The sequence below is a fragment of the Ogataea haglerorum genome (genome assembly GCF_019207285.1).
Source record: "Ogataea haglerorum isolate 81-453-3 chromosome Unknown 81-453-3_NODE_2_length_903871_cov_94.662503, whole genome shotgun sequence".
NCBI lineage: Eukaryota > Fungi > Ascomycota > Pichiomycetes > Pichiales > Pichiaceae > Ogataea > Ogataea haglerorum.
The window spans coordinates 133,150-160,316 of NW_025065152.1; the positions used below are offsets into that span (position 1 = coordinate 133,150).

At 47.0% G+C, this 27,167-nt stretch overlaps 15 protein-coding genes across 15 annotated transcripts; 5 read left to right on the forward strand and 10 right to left on the reverse strand.

Annotated features, from left to right (window-relative positions):
* Positions 1 to 3,384, reverse strand: KL911_000638 (uncharacterized protein; the record flags this gene model as incomplete). The annotated part of the gene is made up of 1 exon (XM_043200914.1): positions 1 to 3,384. The coding sequence occupies one exon, from the start codon at positions 3,382 to 3,384 to the stop codon at positions 1 to 3; it is 3,384 nt and encodes a 1,127-aa protein (XP_043056202.1).
* Positions 3,385 to 3,505: 121 nt separating this feature from the next.
* On the forward strand, positions 3,506 to 9,382 carry KL911_000639 (uncharacterized protein; the record flags this gene model as incomplete). The annotated part of the gene is made up of 1 exon (XM_043200915.1): positions 3,506 to 9,382. One exon carries the CDS (start codon positions 3,506 to 3,508, stop codon positions 9,380 to 9,382), a length of 5,877 nt encoding a protein of 1,958 aa, XP_043056203.1.
* Positions 9,383 to 9,408: 26 nt separating this feature from the next.
* On the reverse strand, positions 9,409 to 10,644 carry KL911_000640 (uncharacterized protein; the record flags this gene model as incomplete). Its single annotated transcript, XM_043200917.1, has 1 exon — positions 9,409 to 10,644. The coding sequence occupies one exon, from the start codon at positions 10,642 to 10,644 to the stop codon at positions 9,409 to 9,411; it is 1,236 nt and encodes a 411-aa protein (XP_043056204.1).
* A 139-nt stretch (positions 10,645 to 10,783) lies between these two features.
* Positions 10,784 to 11,383, reverse strand: KL911_000641 (uncharacterized protein; the record flags this gene model as incomplete). The annotated part of the gene is made up of 1 exon (XM_043200918.1): positions 10,784 to 11,383. One exon carries the CDS (start codon positions 11,381 to 11,383, stop codon positions 10,784 to 10,786), a length of 600 nt encoding a protein of 199 aa, XP_043056205.1.
* A 193-nt stretch (positions 11,384 to 11,576) lies between these two features.
* KL911_000642 (uncharacterized protein) lies at positions 11,577 to 13,076 on the reverse strand (the record flags this gene model as incomplete). The annotated part of the gene is made up of 1 exon (XM_043200919.1): positions 11,577 to 13,076. One exon carries the CDS (start codon positions 13,074 to 13,076, stop codon positions 11,577 to 11,579), a length of 1,500 nt encoding a protein of 499 aa, XP_043056206.1.
* An 87-nt stretch (positions 13,077 to 13,163) lies between these two features.
* Positions 13,164 to 14,540, reverse strand: KL911_000643 (uncharacterized protein; the record flags this gene model as incomplete). Its single annotated transcript, XM_043200920.1, has 1 exon — positions 13,164 to 14,540. One exon carries the CDS (start codon positions 14,538 to 14,540, stop codon positions 13,164 to 13,166), a length of 1,377 nt encoding a protein of 458 aa, XP_043056207.1.
* A 390-nt stretch (positions 14,541 to 14,930) lies between these two features.
* On the forward strand, positions 14,931 to 16,220 carry KL911_000644 (uncharacterized protein; the record flags this gene model as incomplete). Its single annotated transcript, XM_043200921.1, has 1 exon — positions 14,931 to 16,220. One exon carries the CDS (start codon positions 14,931 to 14,933, stop codon positions 16,218 to 16,220), a length of 1,290 nt encoding a protein of 429 aa, XP_043056208.1.
* A 46-nt stretch (positions 16,221 to 16,266) lies between these two features.
* Positions 16,267 to 16,947, reverse strand: KL911_000645 (uncharacterized protein; the record flags this gene model as incomplete). Its single annotated transcript, XM_043200922.1, has 1 exon — positions 16,267 to 16,947. The coding sequence occupies one exon, from the start codon at positions 16,945 to 16,947 to the stop codon at positions 16,267 to 16,269; it is 681 nt and encodes a 226-aa protein (XP_043056209.1).
* A 103-nt stretch (positions 16,948 to 17,050) lies between these two features.
* KL911_000646 (uncharacterized protein) lies at positions 17,051 to 18,442 on the forward strand (the record flags this gene model as incomplete). The annotated part of the gene is made up of 1 exon (XM_043200923.1): positions 17,051 to 18,442. One exon carries the CDS (start codon positions 17,051 to 17,053, stop codon positions 18,440 to 18,442), a length of 1,392 nt encoding a protein of 463 aa, XP_043056210.1.
* A 44-nt stretch (positions 18,443 to 18,486) lies between these two features.
* KL911_000647 (uncharacterized protein) lies at positions 18,487 to 19,737 on the reverse strand (the record flags this gene model as incomplete). The annotated part of the gene is made up of 1 exon (XM_043200924.1): positions 18,487 to 19,737. One exon carries the CDS (start codon positions 19,735 to 19,737, stop codon positions 18,487 to 18,489), a length of 1,251 nt encoding a protein of 416 aa, XP_043056211.1.
* Positions 19,738 to 20,104: 367 nt separating this feature from the next.
* Positions 20,105 to 21,490, reverse strand: KL911_000648 (uncharacterized protein; the record flags this gene model as incomplete). Its single annotated transcript, XM_043200925.1, has 1 exon — positions 20,105 to 21,490. One exon carries the CDS (start codon positions 21,488 to 21,490, stop codon positions 20,105 to 20,107), a length of 1,386 nt encoding a protein of 461 aa, XP_043056212.1.
* Positions 21,491 to 21,822: 332 nt separating this feature from the next.
* Positions 21,823 to 22,437, reverse strand: KL911_000649 (uncharacterized protein; the record flags this gene model as incomplete). Its single annotated transcript, XM_043200926.1, has 1 exon — positions 21,823 to 22,437. The coding sequence occupies one exon, from the start codon at positions 22,435 to 22,437 to the stop codon at positions 21,823 to 21,825; it is 615 nt and encodes a 204-aa protein (XP_043056213.1).
* A 108-nt stretch (positions 22,438 to 22,545) lies between these two features.
* KL911_000650 (uncharacterized protein) lies at positions 22,546 to 23,082 on the forward strand (the record flags this gene model as incomplete). The annotated part of the gene is made up of 1 exon (XM_043200928.1): positions 22,546 to 23,082. The coding sequence occupies one exon, from the start codon at positions 22,546 to 22,548 to the stop codon at positions 23,080 to 23,082; it is 537 nt and encodes a 178-aa protein (XP_043056214.1).
* A 14-nt stretch (positions 23,083 to 23,096) lies between these two features.
* Positions 23,097 to 24,416, reverse strand: KL911_000651 (uncharacterized protein; the record flags this gene model as incomplete). The annotated part of the gene is made up of 1 exon (XM_043200929.1): positions 23,097 to 24,416. The coding sequence occupies one exon, from the start codon at positions 24,414 to 24,416 to the stop codon at positions 23,097 to 23,099; it is 1,320 nt and encodes a 439-aa protein (XP_043056215.1).
* An 814-nt stretch (positions 24,417 to 25,230) lies between these two features.
* KL911_000652 (uncharacterized protein) lies at positions 25,231 to 27,000 on the forward strand (the record flags this gene model as incomplete). Its single annotated transcript, XM_043200930.1, has 1 exon — positions 25,231 to 27,000. One exon carries the CDS (start codon positions 25,231 to 25,233, stop codon positions 26,998 to 27,000), a length of 1,770 nt encoding a protein of 589 aa, XP_043056216.1.
* Between the last annotated feature and the right edge of the window lie 167 nt (positions 27,001 to 27,167).

A 27,167-nucleotide genomic window follows, 5' to 3' on the forward strand; every position in this document is an offset into this window, starting at 1 on the left:
CTAAATAAACTCACCATATGCTCCATCATTAATGTCTGCCGGGGCGATGGCATTTCCGCTGAACGTGGACACATTGTCGTCCATGTCACTAGCCGGAGAACCGATTGTCGAATCGATGTGGCCATCGCCCAGCATCTTTTTGCGACGCTTGATAAGGTTATCCGAGACTGACGACTCGGTCTCATCACTTCGCTCGCTTTTCAGTTCATTATAGCCTTGCTCATTCTCGTCAGATGCAACGTCTGCGGTCGTCGTAACGCTGGCCCCGCTCTCTGTAGTGTTCGAGGATTCCATCGGCGTCGGAGACTCGTCTATGCTGTCTGCTCTCAGAGCGTCCAGTTTCACGGACTCCTGCAGTCTCTTCTGGTTTTCCGTGTTTTTCTGTCCGATCTCTTCCATCATACGGCGGAAGAACTCGCCTCCCAGAGGCTGGCTGCTTCTCTTCCGATAGAATAGCAGATAGGCAGAGCCCCTGATGGACTCGGTAGGGTCCACGACAGACACCCGTGAGTCGTCAAAATAGTACCATTTTCCGTCAACAAAGTTCTTGACGTACGCCGTGTAGTGTCCCCCGCCAAGCCCGCCAAAATGGTTGTCGACCGCAAATAGATCGTACAACATCTCTTGCCCAGCAGAATCAACCACATATTTGGACATATCGAGACCTTCGATGGGGAACTCCACAACAGCATCTATCTTGTCGCTGAAGCTTTTCGTATTCTCGAATCGCTTTAGGTGGATAGTAAGGATGTCTGGGACAGACCAGATCTCGATTCTCTTGGTTGCCTGTCTGTGCTCTTTGCAGTTTGGACAGTACCACAAGTCATTATCTCCTAGAATCTCCGGATTCGAGAACATCTCCATGCAATTATGCAGAGATATATTCTTCCGCTCGCTTTCGGCCATGAGGCGCTTGTTTTCCTCGACTTCAACGTTTTCCAGTACCTCTGGGTTTGACCATGTCTCTCTGCCTCCCTGTCCATCTTCCTCAATTCCTGTGAAAAAAGAATCAAAAAATGTGGGCTCCCACTCGCAGACCAGAGCATTTTTTTCGCAAATGAGTGGTCTTGAAATGCTTTCTAGCTCAGACTCTGAATGCTGCTGCTGTTCTTTTTCTTCATCATCTATTTGCATACCGTTGGCCTCCTCTGTCAATGGGGCCAGATCCGGTTCACTAGCGTCGCTATCCATCAAATTGGTTTCATCAGTACCATCACCAGAGATCCCCGGAGTAGAGTCCTCACTGGTGACCGTCTTGGTAGATCCGGCTCCATATAAATAATATCTCCGTTTCTTCTCTTCCACCTTTTCCAGCAGGTCGGGCAGACCTTTGAAATTATTATGTGTGCGAGGAATCCACAAAGAGTCGTCTTCCTCATCTTCCTGGGGATACCTAGAGTAACCGTAGAGGCCTCTGCCGTATCTATTGCCAATTTTGAGTTCGCGAGAGGAATCAAACACCCTCACACTAAAAGCATAATTTCCGGGTATTTCAGGATCGGCCAGAGATACATCATCATCATCGCCATCCTCAATCCCGGGAAATTCTGCAGCCTGATGTTGCAGTTGCCGTCTCGAACCAAAAAAGTTGAACGTAGAAAGCTGGCTGTAGCGTTGTTCCAGCTTCTTTCTTATTCTGCCAAACGAATAGCATTCATCTTTCGTAACAGTGATGAAAAATGGTATGCCGAAGGGTTTAGTGTTTCTAGAGTCCGACAGGGTATTGAAAACAGGGACTATCAAGTCTCCTGGCTTATGTTTGATCTGGTGGAACCATATCTCGTCGTTCTGCCCGATCAAGTCAGAAATAGGCAGATAGCGTGTGTCTGAATCCTTGGCCTCAAAGTTCTTGTACACTTGCGACTGAAACACCTCAACGGCGAGCAGCTCATTAATAGGCACCTTCAATTTATCTGCAACGTATGCTTTGAGGTCAGCAAACGTAGAGGACTTGGGAAGCTCCACCTCCAGACTTTTGGGATAACCTTCCTCCAATAAAAGATTGACTTTGCCTATCCATTTCTTATGAACGGGCAATGGTAGAGTGAGATCATTGTAAGGATCAAACGTAATACTTATCTTGCCGCAAGAAGGGCACACCAAAGTCGACTTGTACAGTCCCACGAAGAGATCGATAATGACGGAGTTATTCCGCAGCTTGTGGCTGTCCCAGCACTTCTGTGCCAATTTCCGCACTTCTTCCTGGTCGTTGACGTGTTCGTCCTGCAGCTCTGGCTTTTCAACATACGGTTTCTTCAGGATCCTGTTTAAATCCTCATGCAGTCCGTCCAAAAGAAAAGCAATCAGTTCCTGTGAGTCTTGTTGGTGATAATCTGCGAACATCGAGTTATAGTATCCGATTGTGTATTTGAAATCTCTTGGTGAAAACGAGCTTGAGGGGCCCGCAAAGCGTCTATCGAATAAGTGCTTGACCAGGCCTGCATAAGCAGTCGCCACCTTTCCATCGTTTCCTAGGGGATTGTCTCTGTTGATTTCCTTCTCATAATAATCATACAAGAAGTAGTGGGTGAGCTCCGGGATATGAACCAGGCATTGCAGAGCGGAATTCATGTAGCAGGTATTCCCCAGATTATTGAGTCCAACCAAACCTGAACCAAGCGAAACCGTTGAAGATGTGTCCATTGGATACATTCCGTCCTCCTGTTGAATCTCGATGAGAATATTGCGTTCAGTGATGTTCAGATCCTCCAATTTTATGGAGCCAGATTTCTTTCCTGCTGGGATCAGCGTCTTCGAGCTGACGTTTGACAGGTCCTGAGGAGTGAGGATCACGGGCAATCTAGTTGCTGGCGTGATTCTCCATATTCTCGTGGTGCCTTTGCCTATGTCGAACTGTTTTTTCACAGCTAGCTTGAGGTCCCTGGCAGTGCTAAGAGCAGATATCAGAAACGGCTTTGCCCCGGCCAATCTGTATCTGTTGATGGTTTCCGGGTTATTGCAGAGCAGATGCGGAATTATATACAGCGGATACGTCTCGAGCTTGAGCTGGCCATCTTTTTTGTCCATGAATAATTGCCGCTCGACAGAGGGACCATCCACGCCATACCACTCAACAAGTTTCGCAAAGACTTGCTCTGCGACAAACTCTGGACTAGTTGAAGGATTGATGCAAAGCTCTGTATGATCCAAAATGCTGCTTGTGTTGATAGGTCCCAGATCCGCCGCCTCTTCAGGTGTTCCTCTCAGAAAAATGTTGAGCCACTCTTTCGGCACGCCGTAGTATTTGGTTCCTTCTCTCAGATCGAAAAAGGACTCCTCTACGAGCTTCACGTACTCCGCACGCCGCTGGGCAAGCTGCGAGTCTGGTGCCTCCAAAGGCTGCTCGGATGGCTGCAGGATATCCTCGCTCTCTTCGAAACCCATCCCGCTTTTTCAGATGATATATATCTTCTTGCTTGTCAAGATTTTTCGAGATAGTGGAGAAGAAGTGCGCGGCTCAAATTATTGATTTTGGAGGAATCCATGGGTCTCAACCTTGTCTTTCATGATCGACCTTTTGTCCTCCTGTATCGAAGGAGATTTTGAGTTTTCCGGGCTGGTAGGGTCTGAGGAGTCGGTGCTAGTCGAGTGCCTTGACTCTTTGAGATCAATTCCGCTGTTGAAGCGAGAGCGTGCCTCAATACTGAAGGATGTCGTAGTTAAAGCACTGTCACATAGGAATAACCCCGAGTCAGATCTGGCTCTGTCATTGCTCCACCACTTGTCCCAGATCTCTCCAATCAACAAGATAAGACTGCATTCCGAAGCATTGTGCCAATCGCTAATGGACTACTGCGCGAAGCAGACACGAGACAAAAGAGACCTTTTGGTGCTCGACTTCTTCGAGTCCATCTCTGAACTCGGCCTCAGTTTCCAGCAGGCTGCAGATTTGTACAGAAACTCCATTCAAAATCCCGGCTCAGCCATCTCTTTTCAAAGGCTATTCACAAAGCATCTCGACTCGCACCGCTCGTATTTATTTTTACCTACATCGCAACACTCGGTCTCGGTCGACGCTTCAATCATCAACTGTACAATCCAATTCTGGTTTCAATACACTCCAACACACGAACAGCCCTCCTCGTCCTCTCTGTTCATTCTTAACGGCAAAGACACACTTCTCACCTACTCCTTCGAGAAGCAGAAGTTTCTAGTCAGCACATCAACAGACAGTGTAACATTCGAGGCATTTGTGTTTGAGCCGCTACGCAAATATCACGTTGTTTTTGTGCACAAAGAGGAGAAGCGCAGATCCTACATCGATCTCTATGTCAATGGTGACTTTGTACAGTCAATCAATTTGGCATACAAAAAATCCGGCCGTGCCACGTCCTTCGATATACAGGGACTCCACGGGATGCACTTCGAGTTGATAAACCTACTATTTCTAAGCGAACGTGTCAGCTATGGCTGGATCCTTCTGTCGTACCACCTGGGCCCGCTATTTGCTGGTACCTACCAAGGCAACCATCTCGAGCGCTGTCTTTCGGAAAAATCAAAGCTGGTGATGGATTTGAAACTTCAGGAAAATATGGACGGTAGGACATCGAAAGACATCAGCATCAGCTCCAGTTCCATATTAGTTGACATCAACGCCAACTCATCAGCAGAAATCAGCTCGACCATTCATTGGAAACCGAACTTGCTGCTCAACTCACTGTACTCGATTGGTGGTATGGCTGTTTGTTTGCGACTGTTGGAGACGTCCAAAACATCTAACTCCCTCGTCGAATGCCTCGATTTTCTATTTGCGCTGCTGTCAAAAGACCCGGTTTCGAAACAAGAGTTTGAGATGAACTCCGGCTACAACATAGTGGCCACCATTTTGAAAACAAAAAAGCCATTTTTGGACCTTACGGTCCTAGATGCTATTTTGCGTTTTGTTGGATACAATGATACATCTCCGATAGACTCAACCTTGGCCAATGCTCTTGCATACAGAATCCTCATTGTCGATTTCGAGATATGGAAGCCGGGTTCCATTGATCATGTTGGAGACGCTTCCGTCAGAGACACTTTCAAATTTCTATTGTTCCAGTTCTCTGTCTTCGCTCATGACAGTCGTTACAACAGCTACAACATCCAACAATTGGCCGACATGAAAATTATCAAACGATTCGTGCAGGCTATGAAGTACGGCTTGTTTGAGGAGGGAGTGCTGCCCTTATTACATGACACAATCTCAATACTGGTAAGAAACAACCCTTCCACAGAATCTATTAAGGCACTATCCCTATATGTGGTATACTCTTTGAGGGTCCGGGATTTGGGAGGTTTACAGAAAAAATGCGGACTAACTGTCTTGCGAGCCATTCAATCTGTCGTCGAAGATCCAACATTGATGTCGAACCTTCACGGCTACAAAATCATAATGAAATCTATATCCACGAAGTGGATTCTATTGCTTCTTGATAACGACAACTCAGATGTGGTGAAAACCAGCTTGAGACTTTTGAAACGCGTTTTGCTGTTTAATACCAAGCTTTATAAGTCTTTTGCTGACGAATCAGAGCTTTTGCTGCTTTTTAAGCTATTGAAGAAGTGGGACAACAATTTTGAAGTGATTAATCTGATCATGACTCTTGCATTCGGAAAGCAATCTTTATCAGAGAAAAGCCAGGTCGTCATGCCTGAATTCTTAGTATTGGTGAACGCGTTATTATCAGAATCAGAGCTAGACTCTGAAACAATATCATCGTATGTGCGAAAAATTCAGCACCTGCTTGAGTCAAACATGTCTTTCAATATGGTAGCCTCAAATCATATCCAATGGCTCCAAACATTCTTACGTCTGGTTTATGAGATTAGAAACACGCACGATTCTTCAATCATAGCTCCTTACAAAGATTTTGTTGGAGAATTATTCAAGGCTAAGATTGAAAGAAACGCTAGAAAAACGGAATCACTTGCAGTGGACGCACTTCACCAAAAGTTTCCTGCTATTTTCACGTCCATAATATTGCCGGAAATCCTGACACACCTCAACGAACTGGAGCCAAGCTGCCGCACGCGATTCATTTCCAAGTTGCTTTCAAGAATTATGGAGCTGGCAAAGCATCACCTTATTGAAGAAGCGGATTATTATTCGGTGCTGGAAAGACTAAGTCCTATATTGAACTTCGACGAAGACTCGAAATTAAAAACCACAAAAAGGCATTTTTGCGACTTTTTCACGGAGTTGCTGGTGAAGGCAACGGTTAAGGAAAAGGAAAGCCGTGGAACAGCATCGAATGAGACAAAAATCTGCTGCTCTGTGCTCATGGCGAATCAGAGGCTATTTTCAAAATACGCAGGGGATGAGAACTTGTCTGTCATAGTTGCATCTTTATTTCAGTGCATGACTCTTCCCGATGAATCTCTATCGAGTCTAGCTTTAAATTGTCTTCGGATTCAGCTCATGAATGATATAGATGTCAGATCTGTGATTGCATGCTTATCCTCAAACAGCAGCCAGCGGGCCAAAATAAGGGACTATTTTAAGAAGTTTTTGTCACTCAATGATGAGGAGATCAGGGGTATTTGGGATAACGATTTTAGTCTTCGCAAAGTTATCGACGAAACATATGAGAGCTATCTTTTGCACGTTCGAAAACAACAAGGGAAACTGGTGACTAGGAAAGTAATAGATGAAATGGCTCCGTCTCGACTTTCAGATAGCAACGAAAAAATAGAGAAGCTTTACTCCAAAGATATCATTCTCTTGAGCAAGACAATAGAACAGGCAGAAACTAAAAAGTTCAACAGACACATCCAGGACGATATGGATGATCTCAACTACTTTATCGCTGTCTTCAACGACATCAAGTCACAGCTTCCAGTGGAAAATTATAAATTCGCAGCTGTGTTGGACTCTACTGAGGGCCCAGACCGGATGCGCAAGCGGATGATTAAACAGCTCTGCCTGACGGAGGATGATATCCCCACAGAGGAGAGTCCTGGGCTAGAATACAATGAACTTGCAGAAGAATACGAGCTTCTATCAGAACAGATAGACGTTGACCTCGTACAGGAGGACAAGAACCGCAAAATTCTCCGGAGCTTGTACGTTGGCGATAAGATTGTTGAGATGCTCAATGTGACGCAGATATTGGGTCTTGAAACGCTTGAATCGATATTTATTCTGGGACAGTTTCATATATACATGATTGGCAACTATTTTATGACCTCAGATAAGAAAGTTGTGGACTTGAGAGATGCTCCTCCGAACGAGAGGGACTCGTACGTTCAGCTGATCACGGGTGGCAATTCGAAAGCTCCTTCATCGCAACATCAAACTAAGACATGGGAGCTGGCTAAGTTTGCATCTATCAGCAAGCGGACATTTCTTCTGCGAGACGTGGCTTTAGAGCTCTTTTTCATCGATGGTTCGAATTTTCTAATTACCTGTGCTTCTAAGGAAACAAGAGATGGGATTTTCAATGTGTTGTCCGCTAAAGTATCGGCCAGGTATCCTGACACGATTTTGGAAGACGCTCTCACCCTAGCATCCTCATCCTCGTTGACGATTGGGGCCAAGCTTGTCAGTGCAATAACCTCTGTGGCTTCGTCAACGACGCTCAGCTCATTAACAAGGAAGTGGCAAAAGGGCGAAATATCAAACTTCTACTACTTGATCATCGTGAACACACTTGCTGGTCGCACGTTCAACGATCTAACCCAGTATCCTATCTTCCCGTTTGTCATTGCGGACTACGAAAACGAGGAACTTGATCTGACCAATCCTGCCACTTTTAGAGACCTTGGAAAGCCAATGGGGGCGCAGACAGAGAAGAGAGCCGCCCAATTTCGAGAAAGATACGATGCCTCGGCAGATATGTCGCCCGACTCACCGCCGTTTCATTACGGAACGCATTATTCGTCGGCAATGATTGTCACAACTTATCTCATTCGCCTCAAGCCGTTTGTGCAATCGTATTTGTTGCTTCAGGGAGGCAAATTTGACCATGCTGATAGAACTTTTCACTCCATGGTGAAGACGTGGTACAGTGCGTCCCGAGACCATACCACAGACGTCCGAGAACTGATTCCCGAGTTTTATTATCTCCCAGACTTCTTGCTCAACTCCAACAATTTTGAGTTTGGCCATTTACAAGATGGCACCAAAGTTGGCGATGTACGTCTGCCTCCATGGGCCAAAAATGACCCTGTGATCTTTGTGGAGAAAATGAAACAGGCTTTAGAGAGCGACTATGTTTCTGCGCATCTGCACGAGTGGATTGATCTTGTGTTCGGGTTCAAGCAGCGGGGAAAGCACGCAGTAGACTCGTTGAACGTGTTTCATCATCTGAGCTACCAGGGATCCGCAGACCTAGACAAAATTCAGGACGAGAGAGAGAGGAATGTGATAGTGAACATTATCCACAATTTTGGGCAAACCCCAATTCAAGTTTTCCACAAACCTCATCCGCGGAAGCAAGTTCACACGAAGGTGAAGTTCGACCCCACCAAACTGTTTGAGCTGCCACTATCAATTATCGATGCTCCTTTCAACATAGACACTATAGAGTTTGATTTTGTCAAGATGGAATGGCGAGCTCGAGACCGTTTCACCCGAGGTAGCCAGCATCTCAAACTGCAGCTAGTCGGCCGCAACTCGGTGTTGATGAACCACGTTGTATTTGAGAACGTGAGAACCAGCATGATCTCAGCATTGGAAATTCTAAACCTTGACGAGTTCGTGGCTGGTTTTGAAGACGGCACCCTGCAAATATACAGGCTAACCTCGAACAAGTTGACAAGTTTGAGAAACGCCCAGAAAATGAACGTGCGAGAATCTGCCGAAACGAGCTGGGTACGAGGATCTGAGGAGGTAATACAGCTTGGAGTTCTACGAGGACACCGATCCAGAGTGCTCCAGGTCAGGGTGAATACTTTTTACTCGGTTCTCCTGAGCTATAGTGAAGATGGAACAGTCAAGTTGTGGGACCTCCTGCAACGCAAACACATGCGAGATATTACTGAGAATGGTAAGCTTATTGAAATATCTAACCAGCATGCCCTCATTGCAGTGGTGGACAGGAAAAATATATTGAGACTTGAGACGATCAATGGACTGCTGCTGCTGGAACAGCCTCTACATGAAGAGTGTCTGTCCATCACCTTTGGAGAGGCAAACCTCAACCACTCTCCTAGCATCGAACACCATCAGTGGAACCACCATTCGATTTTGGCTCTTGGCTTCCGCGGGAAAATAAAGCTAGTGGAATTGATGTTGGACCAAGATTGGCGCATCAACATTTTACGCGAGTTCAGCATGTTTGGAGATTTGGAGATCACCAGCCTCAAACTCAAGCTCAACTTGGAGCTGAACGGTGAAGGCCGGGTCATTGGACGCGGCGAGCTGGCAGCAGCCAGTCAAAATAAACTAATGATCTGGTGTTAAAGTTAGTACATATTGCACAATCTATTTTAGCGCTTTGACCCCCACCGATCATAACAATAGAGGCCAATAGCAACATGCACCAGTCCGGTGATCTCCAGCAAGGAGAGTCTTTTGCCGGTAATGATCATGCTTACACTGATAATGACTATTCTTTTCATCATCGCGGCGATCGAGTACGTGACCGTGGGCAACAGAGCAAGAATATGAAAAGCCAACAATGATTGTCCAAAGTGACTAATCCCGTTCAGTACCAGCATGGTCCAGGGTATGCAGCTGTAGTTGGGGACGTATGTGGACTCCGAAACTTTTCTGACGCCGAAAAATAGCTCGTAGCACTCATATGTGATGAACGCAGGAATCGAGTATAGCATCCCATACGTTGCACAATAAATAAGAGTTGTAAGTTTGTCTGGCTTCTCAAGAGCACCTTCGTACTCCCCGGATCTTTTGTGCTTTGGGTGTTCTGAGGAGGCAGCATATTTTTCGACATCGGAATTCGCCGACGACCCCCTACTAATGGCGAGCGATCCGGGATCTCGAGCCCCAGAGTATGATGACGGAGTGACAACGTTTTTGGCGTATATTGACTGGCCCGCGAAAATGACTGCGGACGCGAACGCAAATGCTATACCTTTGAGGTAATCGGACTTTTCCAGGAGCATTACTCGCAGCATGGTTTTTTCTCCGTCCTCTTGGCTGCTGAGTTGTGGGTCCGATATGGTACCCCTTGTAGAGTCCTTGTCTCCGGACTGCGATACAACGATGATAACGACGCCTAAGACCAGGGGAATGAGAGACAGGTAGGTGTAAGATGGAAAGCGGACCTTGTAGTATATGCGGTATCCCATAACCGTCAGTAGAGGACCCAAAGCCCTAATAGACGAAACGGTTGCCACGGGACATAATGAAGTTGCAGCAAGACTCAGCAATTTCCCAATAAACTGGAAAGTGCCCATGGGAAAGAAAACTCTCAGTAATCGTCTATTAAAAACAAAGCCTGTGCCGGACCTTGAGCTTCCCAAAATTGCGGATTTCAAGTGCGGGAATCTCCCGAGAAGAAAGATAGTGATGTGACCAAGTAATAGACTGCACAGGAACTGAAACTCGCCCACAAATACGGGGAAGTCAAAATCATTGAGGATGTGCTTGGTCAACTGCGAAGTAAGACTGGAGATGAAGTACCAAGAACAACAGAGCGATACCACTTTTATGTCGAATAGGCTGCTTTTTAGCACCCTGCGGGCACTTTCAGCCACAGGCATGAATCTCAGCAGGTTACGCGCTCGGCAGTTTATAAATCCATGTGATCCAGATCCTTCGAATCACCTCTGAAGTTAACAAACAAATTTTTTTCCATATGTGGCGCAGGGCAGAATAATTTAAGCTATATGATCGACGGCCTCAAGCACGCTTTGCCTTGTTTTCCTTTTTGGCTTGCTGCTGTACTTCAAGCGCACGTTGCGTAAATTCGGGGTCAATCAGGCCTATCAAGGTCGGTAGCAGGGCAATCAATGTCATTGCAGCTAGCACAAAACCTATAATCGGATACTGTTGGAGGAGTCCCCAGAACGGTATCATGTTCAGAATCCCTGCCGTTTGGTCTTCATCTGCAAACGACTTGATGACGATGGAATCGGCAGTAAAGTTTAATTTGTTTTTAAGCGGAGTGGGATTCGCAGGAGCAGTGATTCCTGGATACACTTCGAATACTTCGAAATCGCCATTGACTTCGACTCGGAAGAAATTGGTCTTTGAAAGCGCAAAGTCAAGCGACCGTAACACAAGGGAGTAGTTGCCTGGCTCTAGATCTATCGTAGAGAACTCTCCACGTCGATTGAGACGGTAAGTAGAAGTCCATGTCTCATTAGACAAAGACACCCAAGCTCGGGCAGGGTCCGCCAGGGACTCCTGGGGCAAGTCCAGCTTGCCTGAGATGGCCAAAGCATCCAGAAAAGAGGTGAGAAGTGCGAAAACGAAAATCAAGTGTTTGGTCGCTTGCATCACCAGCGTATAAAAGGGAGAATTTTTCGTATTTTTTTTTTTTCATACTCATTATATCAGAAAAGGTATATATTGTAGGGAGGTTAATGCCCCACCCAGATTGTCTCCCTCTACAACCTTTTCGAGAACGACATGATCTTGAATACATTGTTTCTAGAGCGTTCTAGAGACCTCGTTAAGAGATCAGACATATTTAGAACCCAAAGTTGTTTTTGGAGTAATTCATTGGAGGAATATTAGGATGGTCGACATGAGTGAAGGTTGCGTACTCCAGCTCATACTCGTCACCCTTGAGCGTGAAGTTGATCACTGCGCCCAGGTTTCCCTGCATATCACAGTAGTTTGGTGCGCTGAATACCGTCACTAGTTTGCCATTGTGTTCTATTTCGTAACCTCCCATGCGAACCTCGTGGGACCGAATGATTGCCTTGAGCTTGTTCCTCTCACAGAAGTCCGCAGTGACGTCCGGGCCAAATTGCATTCCAATTCCTCTCTTGGAAGCAGATCTCCCCTTGCTTTCCTGGGGGTCCGTCCACAGTAGTTCCATCTCAATTCCTTCCTTCGGAGGCTGTTTGTTCTTGAACCGATCGATCTTTCTTATGTCGTCCAGAGTGACATCGTCAGAAGAAAAAAGCCCACCGTGCATGACAAGATACTCTTGGCCAATTAGAGACGCGTACGGCAGAGAATTAAACGACTCGCTGAAACACGAAAATAGTTTCTCGCTGTACTTGTACTTGCACTCGTCCTCAAAACCGTACACCTTATTCATGTCGTTCGTCTCGTGATTTCCCCTGTTGATGTAGATATTTTCGGGATACAGCAATTTCAGCGAGTACAGTAAAAATGCAACCTCGCAGGACCAAGAACCGCGGTCCACAAAGTCTCCATTAAATAGATAAATGTGGTCTCTTCCAACCTTTCCAAAACGTTTGAACAGGTTCAGCACATCATAGAACTGACCATGGGTGTCTCCGCAAACAGTGATTTTCTTTGCCTCTTCCAACTGTAGCTCCTTAGCAGCAGTGGCGGGCCGTTTGAGACCAAACTCGACCATCGGAGGTTGCTCTTTGAAAATTTCATTTGCAGCAGCCACAATGGCAAAAGCATGTTTCTTGGGGATCTTGCCGCCTTTGCGGAACAAGTCCACCATATTAGAGACGTATTCCTGAGTCATCGAAACACTCACTCGTTTGTCTTCCACTTTGATGTCCAGGTCAGGACCCTGGTAGCTGCTTTCAACGGTGAACGCATCAAGGTCGAGACTGGCAATAGCAGAGCCCTTTTCCTCCACAGCAATGGCCTTCTCGAACTTAATCTGGTTGATGATTCTTACTAGTTGTTTTTCCAATAGCTGGGCATTTCTGTCGGACGGCGCCCGCGAAAGAACGATCTTGACGTCCGAGAGAGACTTTTTGTATTCCAAAATCGCACTGTAGGCCACTGCACGTCTATAGTATGCCTTCAGGTAGTCTTTGTCCAGTTTGATCGCATGGTTCGCATCTTCGATAGCTAGACCATAGTTTTCAAGCTTAATTTGGGCCTGCGCTCTGTTGGAGTATAAAATCGCCGTGGGAAAAATGTCTATCGCCTGGGTATACAACTCGATGGCTTTATCAAAGTTGTTGTTCTTTAGCTCCTGGTTTCCCAAATTTTTGAGCTCGGTAGACCGTTCCTCCAATTTTGGATCCATGTGTAAATGGAAAATCTGGCACACTACAGAAAAGGTTGCAAAATATTGCAAAAATATTCCTCAGAAAGAATATTTATTTTCCGGGGGCTATTTAACACGGACACTATAATTATCTCCGCTTCGTGTGATGTACCGCACATATGGGTAACTCTGGTAGTTAAGTTTGGGCTCGTTAATCTTCAAATAACGGATCTGGAGTCCACTAGTCACAAACCCTTGCATCTCGAATCTGAGGTTGACTGGCCTCTTCTTGAAGTTCTCCAAGCTGGTGGCGTCGTGAACGGACGGAAGCAAAAGCTCTGCAATCATCACGTACTCTTTGCCTCCGTCGATCCTTTTGAATTTCCACAAGATCACAGACTCGCTAGGTATGTATTTGATGGAGCCCTTATTATAGTGGAATTTTGGCGAGTCGACGTCCTCGGGGACTGGAATGCGTATCTCTAGTCTGTTGGCACTGATCTTGCTTTTGTAATTTGCCTTCACCTTTATCATAATTTCTATTCTAGTGTTGGAATGGTTTTTCATTTTGTAGTCGATCATGAAAAGCGGCTTCAATGTATGCGAATGGACACGGTAGTTCATCAGCTCAAACTCGCCGTCAGGTGGAATGAAAGACACCATCCTGTCCGTTTCAAACTTCGAGAGTCTCACACATTGATGGAACTTGACGTCCTCCACCTCTATACCCTTGGTGTTGTTGGAGTCTCTAGTCTCACCCCTGATTGAGCTCAGCCCGCTATTGAGGAAACGGTCGTTCAGACCCAGAACAAGCTCTGGCATTCCAGAAAGAAAAGACTTGAGTTTGATGGCTCCATGGATCTCGGAGCTCAGCATCTGTCCCTTTGCATTGATGAGCATGTCAATCGACTCGACTACATCCAAGTAAGCCTCGTTCTTCTTGTAGAAAATGCCAGGCGACCGCCAGCTAACGGAGTTGGTAAGCGTTGCAGGCGGCTGTTTTGGCGGCTGGTGAATTAAGGAGCCGCTCTTGGACCCAGTAGCTGTGGCAATAACATTCTCGAGCGTGAAGGACTTTTGTGTGATGTATTCTTTGAGGATCTTGGTGTCAGTGATCTGTGGAACTCCAAAGTCCATCATTTCATCCAGTAGCTCGTATATTATAGAGAAATTGTCCCTGATAGACTCTTCTTCCAATGATTTGACATAGCTCTCCAACACCTTGACGAGATTATGCAAATATGACATGATGTTGAAGACATTGGTGTCGTGGCGAGTCATAGCCAGGACGAACAGGTTTTTATGCATCAAGTATACGTAATTGATGCCATTGTCGTAAAGCACAGGCCGTGCCGACCCATCGTCGAAGCTCTCAGTGTTGGTGGAATTATTGATTAGGAGGTACGGAAAGCGCTCAACTGCAGATACTGGAATATCCCCTTTGTAATCCCTGGACAACAGCGGACGGCCCTTGCTGTCGAGAAAATAAACCACAGATGCCATCGCCGTTGGAATGTATATTGCTGGCCTACAAACAAAAGATGGATTTTGCGGTGCAGAGATGTATACAGACACTTTGAGGTCGCGTGTGGCAGGCAATAATCGCACGATTACAAATTGACGGTTGATTACGTAATATATTGGGTCACCTTGCCGGCGTGTGATGGAATAGGGTGAGTGATAAGCAATTAATAACTTACATAAAAATAAATATCAGGAGTCTTTGATTTTCGAAAATCATGACTATTGATACTTTAACCACGCCCGAAAGGTGAGTGCAGGTCTGTTCATAGTTGGCTAACGATTAGTCGGGAAACAAAAAAATATGTATCTCAGGGAACAACCCCTAGTTTCCTCGTTCCCAGTTCCAGTTACTACAACATCAATATCACTATGAGCCACTGGCAACTGAAGGATCTGGTGTGCTCTGCGTCGAATACGAAGTCAGTATATTTCCCGTCTGGAAACAACCTTATGTCTCTTGATTTGTCCCGCAAGGGCAACGGGGGTTCCACGGCCACCAAGTGCCTCAAGTCTATCACCAAGTTTGAGACTTCTCCACGATGTCTGAAGGAGAAAGACGACCTGATTGCTGTTGGAGGAGTCGTCAGTGCAACACCTCAAGGAGTGACCCTTGGAAGCTGTCGTGGCCTTTTCGGTCTGTACACCAAAGTCAACGACAACGTTATCAATAAGAATGTGGGGACTCTGATCAATAATTGCGTTTCCTTGTACAAAATATCCAATTCCGCATACAAAGCAATTCTTTGCAACAACGATCACAATATGTATTTACTAGACGTGACTAATTACGGTCTGGCCCAGTCGCAGATCAACATCAATGTTGGTGTTCCGCTAAACCACTCAAGCATTTCGCCAGACTCCAAAAGCATGATAGCGGTTGGAGACTCGTCCAAAGTGTTTGTGTTGCACTCTGACGAAAACATGGCAAACGTCAAGGGACAACAGAGCATATCGACAAACTATCTTTGCGGAATATCTACCGATTGGAGCTCCTCGGGAATGCAATTCAGTGTCTGCTTCCAGGATGGAGCGAACCTGGTGTACGATGTCAGACGCCAAGACCATGCCCTTCACGAAATTCACTCTACAAGACTCGACGCGAGTGGAGACTTCAGGGTTTGCAAGTTTAGTGGCGGAACCGAAGATTTATTATTTATTTCCGAACATCAGGGACGTGTACATGTGGTGGATACTAGAGACTACTCGAAACACCAGGTGATTCTGCTGCCAAGAGTTCTGCATGACTCCGAGGCATCCACGTATAACCAGCCGGTCGTCAAGTCCATAGAGGAGGTACTGGCCCTGGACGCAGCACATCTTGACCAAGCCAGCTCGCAGAGCGCTGGAGTCCGCCTGGGCCAGCGTCCCCCAATGCGTTCAATTCTCAACGACAGGGCAAATCAGCCCCGCCGGTTCCAGTACGACACGAGCGACGAGCCTGCACCACGTCATTTCGAGAGCCCTCAGCATTTTATTGGAGAAGTTACTCTCGATGAGGACACCGTGCAATATCTCGATAGTAGTGTCGAAATCTGCGGGCTGGACGTCCTGCGAGTCCACGATAGTAGTTCGTTGGTCATTGGCAGTGAAGAAGGTCTTATTCACTGGGGCATTGATTCCTGGAAACGGAGATGCTTCCCTTCATTTGAAATGTTTTGATGACGATATGGTTTTTTATATTCATAACTCGCTTTCGCTCGCGCAATCACCTGTAGAACTGCGGTCTGTTGATGTTGAGGCCGTACTCGTCTAGAGCGCTGCTGAGATCGTCGATGGTCAAAGTAACTTTCTGGTTGTGCTGCTGGCTGCCACCACTTAATGCCGTGCTGGACTGGCCTTCGCCAGCAGACCCAGATGCGCCTTGAACTCCATTCTCCACCGATTCATCTGGCGCATTTGCCATGTTCGATGTCGCCATCATCAGGGCGCGGGCCCTCACGTGTGGATTGGACGAGTTATACACGGCCGTGTTCGATCTGATTCTGGAATACTCGTATGCATCGGTAGCAATGTCGCTCACGAACTTCTGTGTCGCCAGCGCCAGAAGCCTTTTGATTTTCACGTTTGATGTTTGGAACCCGTTTTTGGCAAGATAGTAATCCGTGACGCTGTCTGGGATGATCGGCGTGAACTCCTCGTCGTCCATCATTTGCAGCACCTCTTCGAGCGTTTTATCGCTTCTCGTTAGGTCAGGGAACTGGGGCAAAATGGGAGGCATTTTCGCCAGGGCTGGGTCCTCTTCCAGCTCCTGAGGTTGTTGCTCTTCGTTGGAATTGTCTCCCTTGTCCTCCTTCATTTCTTCGTCCAATTGGTCGTCGTCACCAAGCTCTTCCACATCTTGAGCACTAAACAAGTTGCCCTGCTGTTCTGGATGTTCGTCACTCATAGCTTATAAATGTGGATTAATAATGTAGAGTTAGACACGATATTCGTTGAAAAACATTTTTTTACTCGAAAAAGCGACCTCAGAAAAAGGTATGCTAAAAAGAATGCGTTCACATTATCAATACTTAGTCATTGGAGGAGGTTCTGGAGGAGTTGCCTCTGCCAGAAGAGCTGCCAAATATGGGGCGTCCACCCTGTTAATCGAAGCTAAGCAAATGGGAGGTACCTGTGTCAACGTTGGGTGTGTTCCAAAGAAAGTGATGTGGTACGCATCAGACATGGCTGCGAAGATTAGACTTGCCAAGGACTACGGTTTTGAGGATGTTGATCCCTCGCTTGCGGACAACTTTAATTGGTCAGGTTTCAAGGCGAAAAGAGACGCCTACATCAAGAGACTCAATGGAATCTACGAGAGGAACTTGACCAAAGAAGGTGTGGACTATCTGTTTGGTTTTGCGAGGTTCACAGATGACGGCAAGGTCGAAGTCGTCCACAAGGAGGACAAGTCAAAGGTGTCCACTTTTACTGCCGACCACATTCTAATTGCTACCGGAGGCGCTCCTGTCTTTCCAAGCAAGATTCCAGGTTGTGAACTCGGCATTTCCTCGGATGGGTTTTTCGAGCTGGAAACACAGCCAAAGAGGGTGGCTGTCGTGGGGGCCGGATACATCGGCGTGGAGTTGGCTGGAGTTTTCAACGGTCTGGGCTCAGAAACCCACTTGATCATCAGAGGTGACACTGTTCTGCGTAAATTCGACACTATCATCCAGAACACCATCACCGACCATTACGTCAAGGAAGGAATTAACGTTCACAAGCAGTCGCAGGTGACCAAGATTGAGAAGCTTGACGACGGCTCCAAGAAGGTTACTTTGAACGACGAGTCGAGCATCATTGTTGACGAGCTGATCTGGACCATTGGCAGAAAATCACTTATTAATTTAGATGTGCACAAGATCGGCCTCAAGCTCAACTCCAAGGACCAGGTCGTTGTCAATGAGTACCAAGAGACCAATGTCAAAAACGTGTATTCCCTGGGAGACGTTGTGGGCAAAGTTGAGCTGACTCCCGTGGCTATTGCCACCGGCCGTAAACTCTCAAACAGACTATTTGGGCCAGAGGCGTTCAGAACTCAAAAACAGGACTTTGAGAACGTGCCTTCCGCCATTTTCTCCCATCCTGAAGCTGGCTCGATCGGCCTCAGCGAGAAGGATGCTATCGAGAAGTACGGGGAGGCCGACATCAAGGTGTACGAATCTAAGTTCACATCGATGTTCTACGCCGTGTCTGAGCACAAATCTCCGACCGCGTATAAGCTTGTCTGTGTGAAGAGCCAGAACGAGAAGATTGTTGGGCTGCACATTGTTGGCGATGCGTCGTCCGAGATTCTCCAAGGATTCGGAGTAGCTATCAAGATGGGAGCAACTAAGGCCAACTTTGACGACTGCGTGGCTATTCACCCAACCTCCGCAGAAGAACTTGTTACGATGGTGTAATTAGATGCTAAAGAGATATATTCGGAATATCTATATTCTTGGTCTCAGTCCTTGGGCTCCATTACCTGCTTCACTGGCTCGCTATCATTCACATACAGTTTGTGTTCCTGGATGTACCGGATGACAGAATTGGGCAATAAGTACTGGACGCTCATATTTCTCCTCAAAAACAGTCGCACCTTGGTCGAGCTGATGTCGTTGTAGATCAGCTGCTTGATCACCAAAATGTTTTTGCGATGTTCGTACATGATGTCGTGACTGAGCAAGAACGACCTCACATCCGAACCAGTACGTTCCACAATGAGACATCCGTAGTTGCCAAGGATATGGTGCAGATCCTGATCTGCCCACACATTCGGCTCGCCCATGGACTCTATCAGGTCTCCACCGGCAAGCAGCATGATCTTGACACCTGTTTTCTCTGTGGTGCTCTTGTATTTATACACCCCGCCTCTTTTAATGTTGATTTCTTCATTGAAATGATCCAGCACCAGCGCTGTTCGCGTGTATTTGGGCTGCAGGGACTCCCAGGCGTCGACCATCAGCCACGATGATGTGCGCTCGCAGCCAAGCTCGCACATGCGCACCCGGTGATGAGATGGGGCAAGGCCCGGTTTCTTGTAATTGTCCGAAACCGGAGAATAGTAACCTCCGATGACCTCGAACCTGGTATACTCCCGGACGGCATCCAAGGCCATTTCGAACATCCGCAGATGCAAGTACGTGATCGGGGAAAACGAGCCACACGCCACAATTACCAGAGGATACTTGTTGGGCTCAGATATTCGTGTTTTCAGACGATGTGTAGGAAATTTGTACTCTTCAAGGCTCTTGGACTGCCGCTGTATACCGTGCGGAACTTCCTCGAGATCTGCGATCTGGAATGAGTGCACCCGAGGCAGGTTGGTGCTGGAGAAAGAAGCCGTACGATTATCCTCGAGCGGCGGATAAGCGCTCTGGTCCGGAGTGGCGGAATCTTCTTCCTCCTCGCTGGAACTGAACGGCTGGAGTTCGGTTCTAGACTTCGGGATTTTGTGCTTGATCGAGCTCGGCGAGCTGGATCTGGTAACGGTCTCAATTGAGAACTTAGCGTTTGGGCGGTTATTCAAAGCTGACGCTGGTGGCTCGCTCGAAACGCTCGCGTGCTCTATAGGTTGGTCGATAGGTTCCAAGTAGTCAGCAAGGACGTATGGCTGTATGGGCCGTCTGTTCGGAATAAGTGTGGACGAAACTGTGGGCTCCACGGGCGGATGCGTGGAGGGAGGCCTGAAATTCGGGTCCTGTGTTGGGTCCATTGTGAAAATTGATAAAAGATTGGACGCTTTTCTTGCACAGAAAAAGGCTGTGTGAGATTGATGGTTATTTTCGGACTAGCGAGCTTTACCCAAGCAAGAAAAACTTTTTATGGAGAGGTTTTGTGCGAGGAAAGATAGAGCTCGGAGTGCGAGAGGGACTCCGTCAGTTATTATATAGAATTCCACTGTGGCTTTGATGCTTCGACTACGGCGAAATCGGTGGATCTGTCACTACTTAAGTTTCTATTCCGGTCTATTCGCGCTTACAAGGCACCCACCATAACCCTGCGGGGTAGCCTAGGGGTGAATGGAAAACTGATTCGGCCGTAGAGCGAAAAGCAAAAATTTTCTGCAAGACAAACGGGGTCTATATTCTGCACCACTTGGTGACCCAATCTGTATGGCGGAAAAGCCGCGCAACGTCCTCCACCGTCACGTCCAGATGAAACATTTTATTTGATTCTCCTCCGGTGTAGAAGCTCGAGTTGATTCCGTTGATCTGCCGGATCGGCTCCACGAGGAGTCCGTAGTAGATGAGCCGTTCCCAGCATGCGAGCATCAGGTCCCGCGAACGGTGTGCCGAATCGAGCTTCACGCGTCCCATTGTTTGAAGCTGCGAATTCAGCGTATTGGCCTGGGAGCTCGAAATCTTCTCGAACTCCTCGTATGCAATGTTGAAATTGACCTGGTCCATGGAATTCTTGAGCAGCTGGCGGCCGGCACAAATGACGAGCTTCAATTCCAGCTCACTGAGGCTCGACAAAATTTGAAAACTGCGGTTGTTGGTGTTTACGTTAGGGATCGGCCCCGCGGAAAATGTGGTCATGTCCATTTTCGCAATGTAAGGCGTCAGCTGGCTCTTGAGAATGTTGAGGTCTTTGACTGTGTAAAAATTGCGGACAACCACCTTGCGGAGCTCGCTCGGCCCGCCGAGTAGCATTTTCATGTGTGAGTTGTATCTCTGTGCCAACTCGTACATCGACGGTTCAAAGTCGTCGGCGCCGACAGCAATCATGCAGTAAACACTGTCACAGAACTCTGCAAGCTGCCTAGGTTTCGTCAGCTGGATTACCTTCTGACTAAATCGACTCTTTACTCTTTTTTCTAACTGTTCTCGGACACCGGTGACAGTGGTTAATCCAATGACGGCCACGGCGTGGGAGTTCGACGAAGACTGCGCCACATCAAACAAATTGTACAGTAGTGTCTGCTTGGCGTCATTTGTGTACCTGTCAAGCTCGTCGATCACAAAGATGATAGGCATCTGCATCTCGTCGTTGTCTCCATTCAGATCTTTCCCCTCCCTCAGCTGGCTGCCGTCCAGAACACTCATCACACTGTTCATGGTATCGTTGGCGGAAAAGCGTTCGAACGAAACACTCCAGTCGCCCGAATGCCTGAGAAGATGCCAGTCAAGCTGTCTTGCAATCTCCTTGATCGCGCTCTTGTCGTCACTTTGGTAAAATCCACTTATTCTAATCACATAAAACATGTTCGGAAACCTCTCCTGAAGATCCAGCAGTGCGTTGTTCACCATGGTCGTTTTTCCGCTCCCACGAGGACCTATCACAAGACAAGATTTACCCTCGTTGAATTTGATGGTATTCTCCAACATCTTGTATATCTGGACTTGCTCCATTTCGACATTGTTGAGACGAACCTTAACAAGCCCCGAGCTTGTCCTATTGGACAAATTGGCTAGCACTCGTCGCTTTAGAAGCTCCAAATTCCGCTCTGGCTCGGTCACAGTCATGTAATTAATTAATGTGAAAAATAAAAATTGTTGCATCTACTTTACATTTCTAAATCCCACTGTAATATACAATCCCCGAGATCCTCCCGAATCATTTCACCATGCACTTCACGGCGGACATGCTCTTAGCGTGATCAATCTCGTTGAATGGAAACATATTTATCATCCGAAGATTGGGACAATGGCTCGTTTGGAGAGCTGGAGAGAGAGAGGATACCCTATCATCGCTGTCGACATTGTCATTAGTCTCCTCATCCAGATCTGTTTCTTGGTCCTCATCTGCGTCTTCTTTCTTCGTTTAGGTAATCTGCGTCCCCATTTTTCCCCGCCAGTTAGTCTTTCTCTGTCCGACTCAGTTTGCGGGAAACTATATCCTGTAGATTCCCTTTTGCTCGTTTCAGCAGAAACGCATCAGCAGAAGCCTCATTTGCGAGCGCAGTTTGCTCTTCAGAAACCTGCCTCCTTTTGCGCACTTCTTGTGTCAACATTGCGCTTTTGACACTTTCAAGCCTCAACGCACGATCAATGTTGTCCTGATCGCCCTCCGAAAGCTTGATCGTACGCACTGCGTTGGGAAAAAGTTTATTCAACTCCGACCGTTCTGAGTCGCTGTCGTCCATGTTTACAAGCTGGTTGATTTTCTGCAAAGCAGCGTCGTCCAAGTTTGAATCCTCGTCAATGTCGGCAAAAGGTTTGGGGAGTATTCGTGAAGCGGCCATCTTAGCCTTCAGCGCCGGCGACTCATGTGAATGCTGAATTGCCTCTTTGATCTTCTGTGTTCTTTGTTGCTCTCCGCTGACTTCTGGATCTTGTGGGGTAACTGGCGTCTTAGGACAATCGGCCTGTAGTCCAAAAGCGTCGTCAGGGCCTTCCAGGAGAAGAAGGAAGGTTGTACTGGCCATATCAGGCTTCGGCAGCCGCTCCCAGGGATAAGAGCCGGAAGCCATGAAAGTTTCGTTTGCCCAAATAAATCTAGATACTGGTCTCACTATTTTTTATTTTCTCCCCCTATCTTGGCTTGGACATTTAGTATTTTCATACTTGACCACTTTTAGATGACAACCGAAATTCCTAGCTCTGTGTTGCATCTGTTACAAAATGCCAACTTCATCCACTTGGGAACCTGTCTCAACAACGTGCCTCATGTGAGTTTGATGAATTACACGCTTATCAGCCCCGAGCAGAAGTATAACGACAAGACTGGCAAAAACCACTATATGCTTATTTCCACGCCAAAAGATACTCAGAAGTACCATAATCTATCTCAAAACCCACAATGCTCCATTTTGGTCCATGATTGGACCACATCGACGAAAGCAAGCGGAGTCTCGCGACACGGTCAATTACTCAGATTGCTCGAAGACCTTAACCAATCTGAATTATGCGAGCTGAGTTGCAATTTGACAGGGTATGTCGAGCAAGTTTTCGACGAGGACGAAAACTCAGAGGAAACAAAGTATTACAGAGATCTACACATCAAGAGCAACCCAGACGCCAAGCCGTTCTTGAAAAACAAGGGCGCTGCTCTGCTGCTGATCAAAATTGAACTTTCTAAGGTGGTGGACTCTAACTTTAACATATCCAAATATTAATAGAGCTTTGTTTTCTAGTTCCCCTCTGAACCGAAATCGTTTGTAAAGTCAACGAATTTGTCAAGGTCCTTCTTGTTCACCGTAGGCTTGTTCGTTTTAATGGCTTTGATGAAGTCTTTAATACCTAGCTCCGGCTCTCTCAATTGCTCGCCGTCGAGATCCAGCCAGCTCATCTCAATCGCATCACTTTCCCCCGGAGAACATGGCGTATATTGCACCAGCTCGTGTCCTTCCTCGTCCGTCGAGACCACCTTTTTGAAGTGCGTAGCCATCTGAATCTTACGAATGGGTTGCATAAGAGCGTCTTTCACAACAACACTGACGTCATGTCCTGAGTATCCTTCCGTCATTTGCGCAAGTGTATGGTAATCCTGCGTTGTGAGCGAGCATGGGGTGTCTCCAATATTTAGCTTGAACATTTCAACTCTGGCTTCCTGGTCGGGCAAGGGAATGTATATTCTACGCTCAAACCGTCTTCTGATAGCTGCGTCCAACTGCCATGGAATGTTCGTCGCCCCCAGCACTAAAACACCGTCAGAATCATTACCAACGCCGTTCATTTGAACCAAAAGTTCTGTCTTAATTCTCCGCGAAGCCTCGGATTCGCCTTCTCCCCTTGGACCACATAGCGCATCTACTTCGTCGATGAAAATGATTGCCGGCTTCTGCTCCCTAGCCATCGTAAACAACTGTTTCACTAATCTTTCAGACTCACCCATCCATTTACTCACCAGATCGGATGACGACACGGAAAAAAATGTAGAATTAGCCTCTGTGGCAACCGCCTTGGCTAAATACGACTTACCTGTACCCGGAGGGCCATACAGGAGAATTCCAGAAACCGGTTTTCTTTTGCCTCTGAATAAATGAGGAAATTTGACGGGTAATATGACAGCCTCCTTTAGAGCCTCTTTCGCAAGTTCCAAACCCGCGATATCGCTCCATTGCACGTTGGGCCTTTCGCTTAGAATCGAACTAGCAAGGGCACCTCTCAGTTTCTTTGTATCGCTGTCGTTGTCGTCATCCTCTCCTCCGCTAGTCTTCTTTGCTTTCACAGACCCAGACGTCGCACTAGCCTCGCCTGTCTGGTCCTGCTGCTGTTTCTTATCAAGGTACTCTTTCAATTGTTCTGCGCGCGATAAGTACTCGGTGAATTTGGACCTGATGGTCTCCTTGGACTTGGGATTTTTTTCGTACTTGAGGGCTAGCATCAAGTAGTCCAAGCCGTTGTAATACAGTCTGTATGCCTCGTCATATTTACTGGCACTATCTGCCTCAATGGCTTTCTTCACAAGGTCCACGCCCTTGTCCAAAAACTCGCTGGCACTTGACATGCTTGTCTATTAAGGAGAATTATTTTGGTTTCGGTAATCTCTTATAAGACATCTCTACACCGGATAGTCGAGTTAGCTGCCGTGTTCCTGTACCGTACGATGCCAGGAAAAATAAAATCTTTTGTTGTTGACGGCTGGCAAGTCGTGTAAGCGCCCCGTGCGCGTGTGTTGTTTCATTTTGTGGTGCACGGGTGCTCTTACGCCACAAAGCATTTCGGTAATAATGCTCGGAACAATACGATGCACAATAAGAATGATCATAGAGGTAGACAATAAGGACGGACTGCCAAGAAATTTGGAAAGCGCAAATAGTGCGTAAAGAACAACATCCCGCCAGACTAGACAACGGACAAATTTGGGCGAAATAACCGAACGGGCCAATCAGAACACGTATACAGAAAAGCGAACGATCATAAGATTTTTCATTCCGGGACGTAAAATTACCCTAAAGCAGCGCATCTGTCGCTGGTGATAAGTTTCACGTCAACTAATCGTTTTTTCGACTTTCGTCTTTTTCGTCCCCATGCACATTTTCGTTTCGTTTTTTTTTTCTTGCTTTCTTCCGTATATTTTGATCACCTGCTCTTCCTCTTGCTGTTAGTTTACTAGTTGCAAATTGTTTTTGTGGAGCTAAACAAAACGCGCTTTTGAATCTACAGTAGACTTCTGTGATTTTAAACCGAGACCCGTTGATTTACGCTACTCGGTTTTCAATTTGTTGGGTACCTTGACTCGCCAACTGGAGAATTGACAAGCTGGATAATTTAGTGACATGTCGTACCAAAGAGCCGTCCCAAGCAGCAGCAACCATACAATGCCGGAACGTGAACGTCTGGATGAGCTTTTGGATGCTGTCAAGAAAGAGTTCGACAATCTCACTAGAGAAACAACAATCTACAAAGACCACCATCACGATTATGAGTTAAAAATTAACCAGCAGCACCAGGAACTCACCAATATCAGGAATACCGTGTACGAACTGGAACAGGCCCACAGAACGATGAAGGAGGCTTACGAGAAGGAAATCCTAAGATTGAAACAGGACCTCGAAAACAGAGACAGACTGTTCCAACAACAATCTCTGCAGCAGGCCCAGGCTCAGGCCCAGGCGCAAGCTCAGGTGAAGGCTCAGGTGCAATCTCAACAGCATCCACTTCTTGATAGGCCACAAGGAGCTTTCCCACAGACTCCTCAGCAGCTGCCGCCGCCAAATCTCAGTGGTTCCCCGTCCGACTACCGCGGCGCAGGTTTCAACGGTGCTCTTCCGCAAATCAACGCGCAAGCCTCAGGCGCGAAGCCTGAAATTTCTCAGAGCTCCCAGCTTCCTCCTCCGCCGCCAGTCTCCACCCAAGAGCAACAAGCAGCTTCTCAGACCCAGCCTTCACCAGAACAGCCTCCTGCCGCTATTCAGACTTCTGTTGTGAAGAGCGAGGTTGAAGACGCTGGATACGTGATGAGGTCTCAGCACAACAAGCCGATTCCAGCATTCTTGAAAGACTTTGACTCGTACAGCAGTCTGCCGTACAAAAAACAGCACAGCGAATACTACATAGTTTACAACCCGAAGGTTCCAAAGAAGGTTGACACGTCACTGGTGCACTCGTTTGACCACACCTCTGTGGTTTGCTGTGTTAGGTTTTCCAAAGACGGCAAGTTTTTAGCCACTGGCTGCAACAAGCTCACGCAAGTGTTCAGCGTCGAAACAGGCGACCTGGTTGCTAGATTGAGCGATGAGTCGTCTGCCAGCTCCAACGGGTCATACGACACAGACACCGGAGATTTGTATATTAGATCTGTTTGTTTCTCGCCAGATGGAAAGTTCCTCGCAACTGGTGCCGAAGACAAGATCATTAGAATCTGGGACCTTGCTACCAGAACGATTGTGAAGTACCTGAAGGGACATGAACAGGATATATACTCGCTGGACTTCTTCCCCGATGGCTCCAAGCTGGTTTCCGGATCTGGAGACAGAACCGTCAGGATCTGGGATGTATTCACTGGTCAGTGCTCGCTCACCCTTAGTATTGAGGATGGTGTCACCACGGTCGCTGCTTCGCCGGACGGAAAACTGATTGCAGCAGGCTCTTTGGATAGAACTGTGAGGGTATGGGATGCCAACCATGGCTTCTTGGTCGAAAGACTCGACTCTGCTAATGAGAGCGGAAACGGCCACATGGATTCAGTCTACTCGGTTGCATTCACACACGACGGAAAAGATATTGCTTCTGGCTCTTTGGACAGAACTGTCAAGCTGTGGTCTTTGAAAGACCTTCAGAAACAGCAGGGATCGTCCAAGTCCAACTGCGAGGTCACCTATGTGGGACATAAGGATTTTGTTCTTTCTGTCTGCTGTACCCCAGACGACGAGTTCATCCTGTCGGGTTCCAAAGATAGAGGTGTGATAATGTGGGAGAAGGCGACCGGTGAACCATACATCATGTTACAAGGGCACAGAAACTCTGTTATCAGCGTGAATGTGTCGCCTGTCATGACCCAGAAGAGAGGAGTCAATGGGGGCTACTTTGCTACTGGTTCTGGAGATTGCAAAGCCAGAATCTGGAGATGGGAGAAGGTTTCTTCTTGATCCAAAGATTGCTTTCAGCTCGAATACGTTTCCTCCACTTTTTAACATTTGTATTATTCAGCCTCTATATGTTTTGTATTGACAAATATGAAAATCTGAGGATTTATACGAACGAAGTACGCGAAGAAAAAAAAATAGAGGGAATAATTTGGTGTCCCCGTGATTAA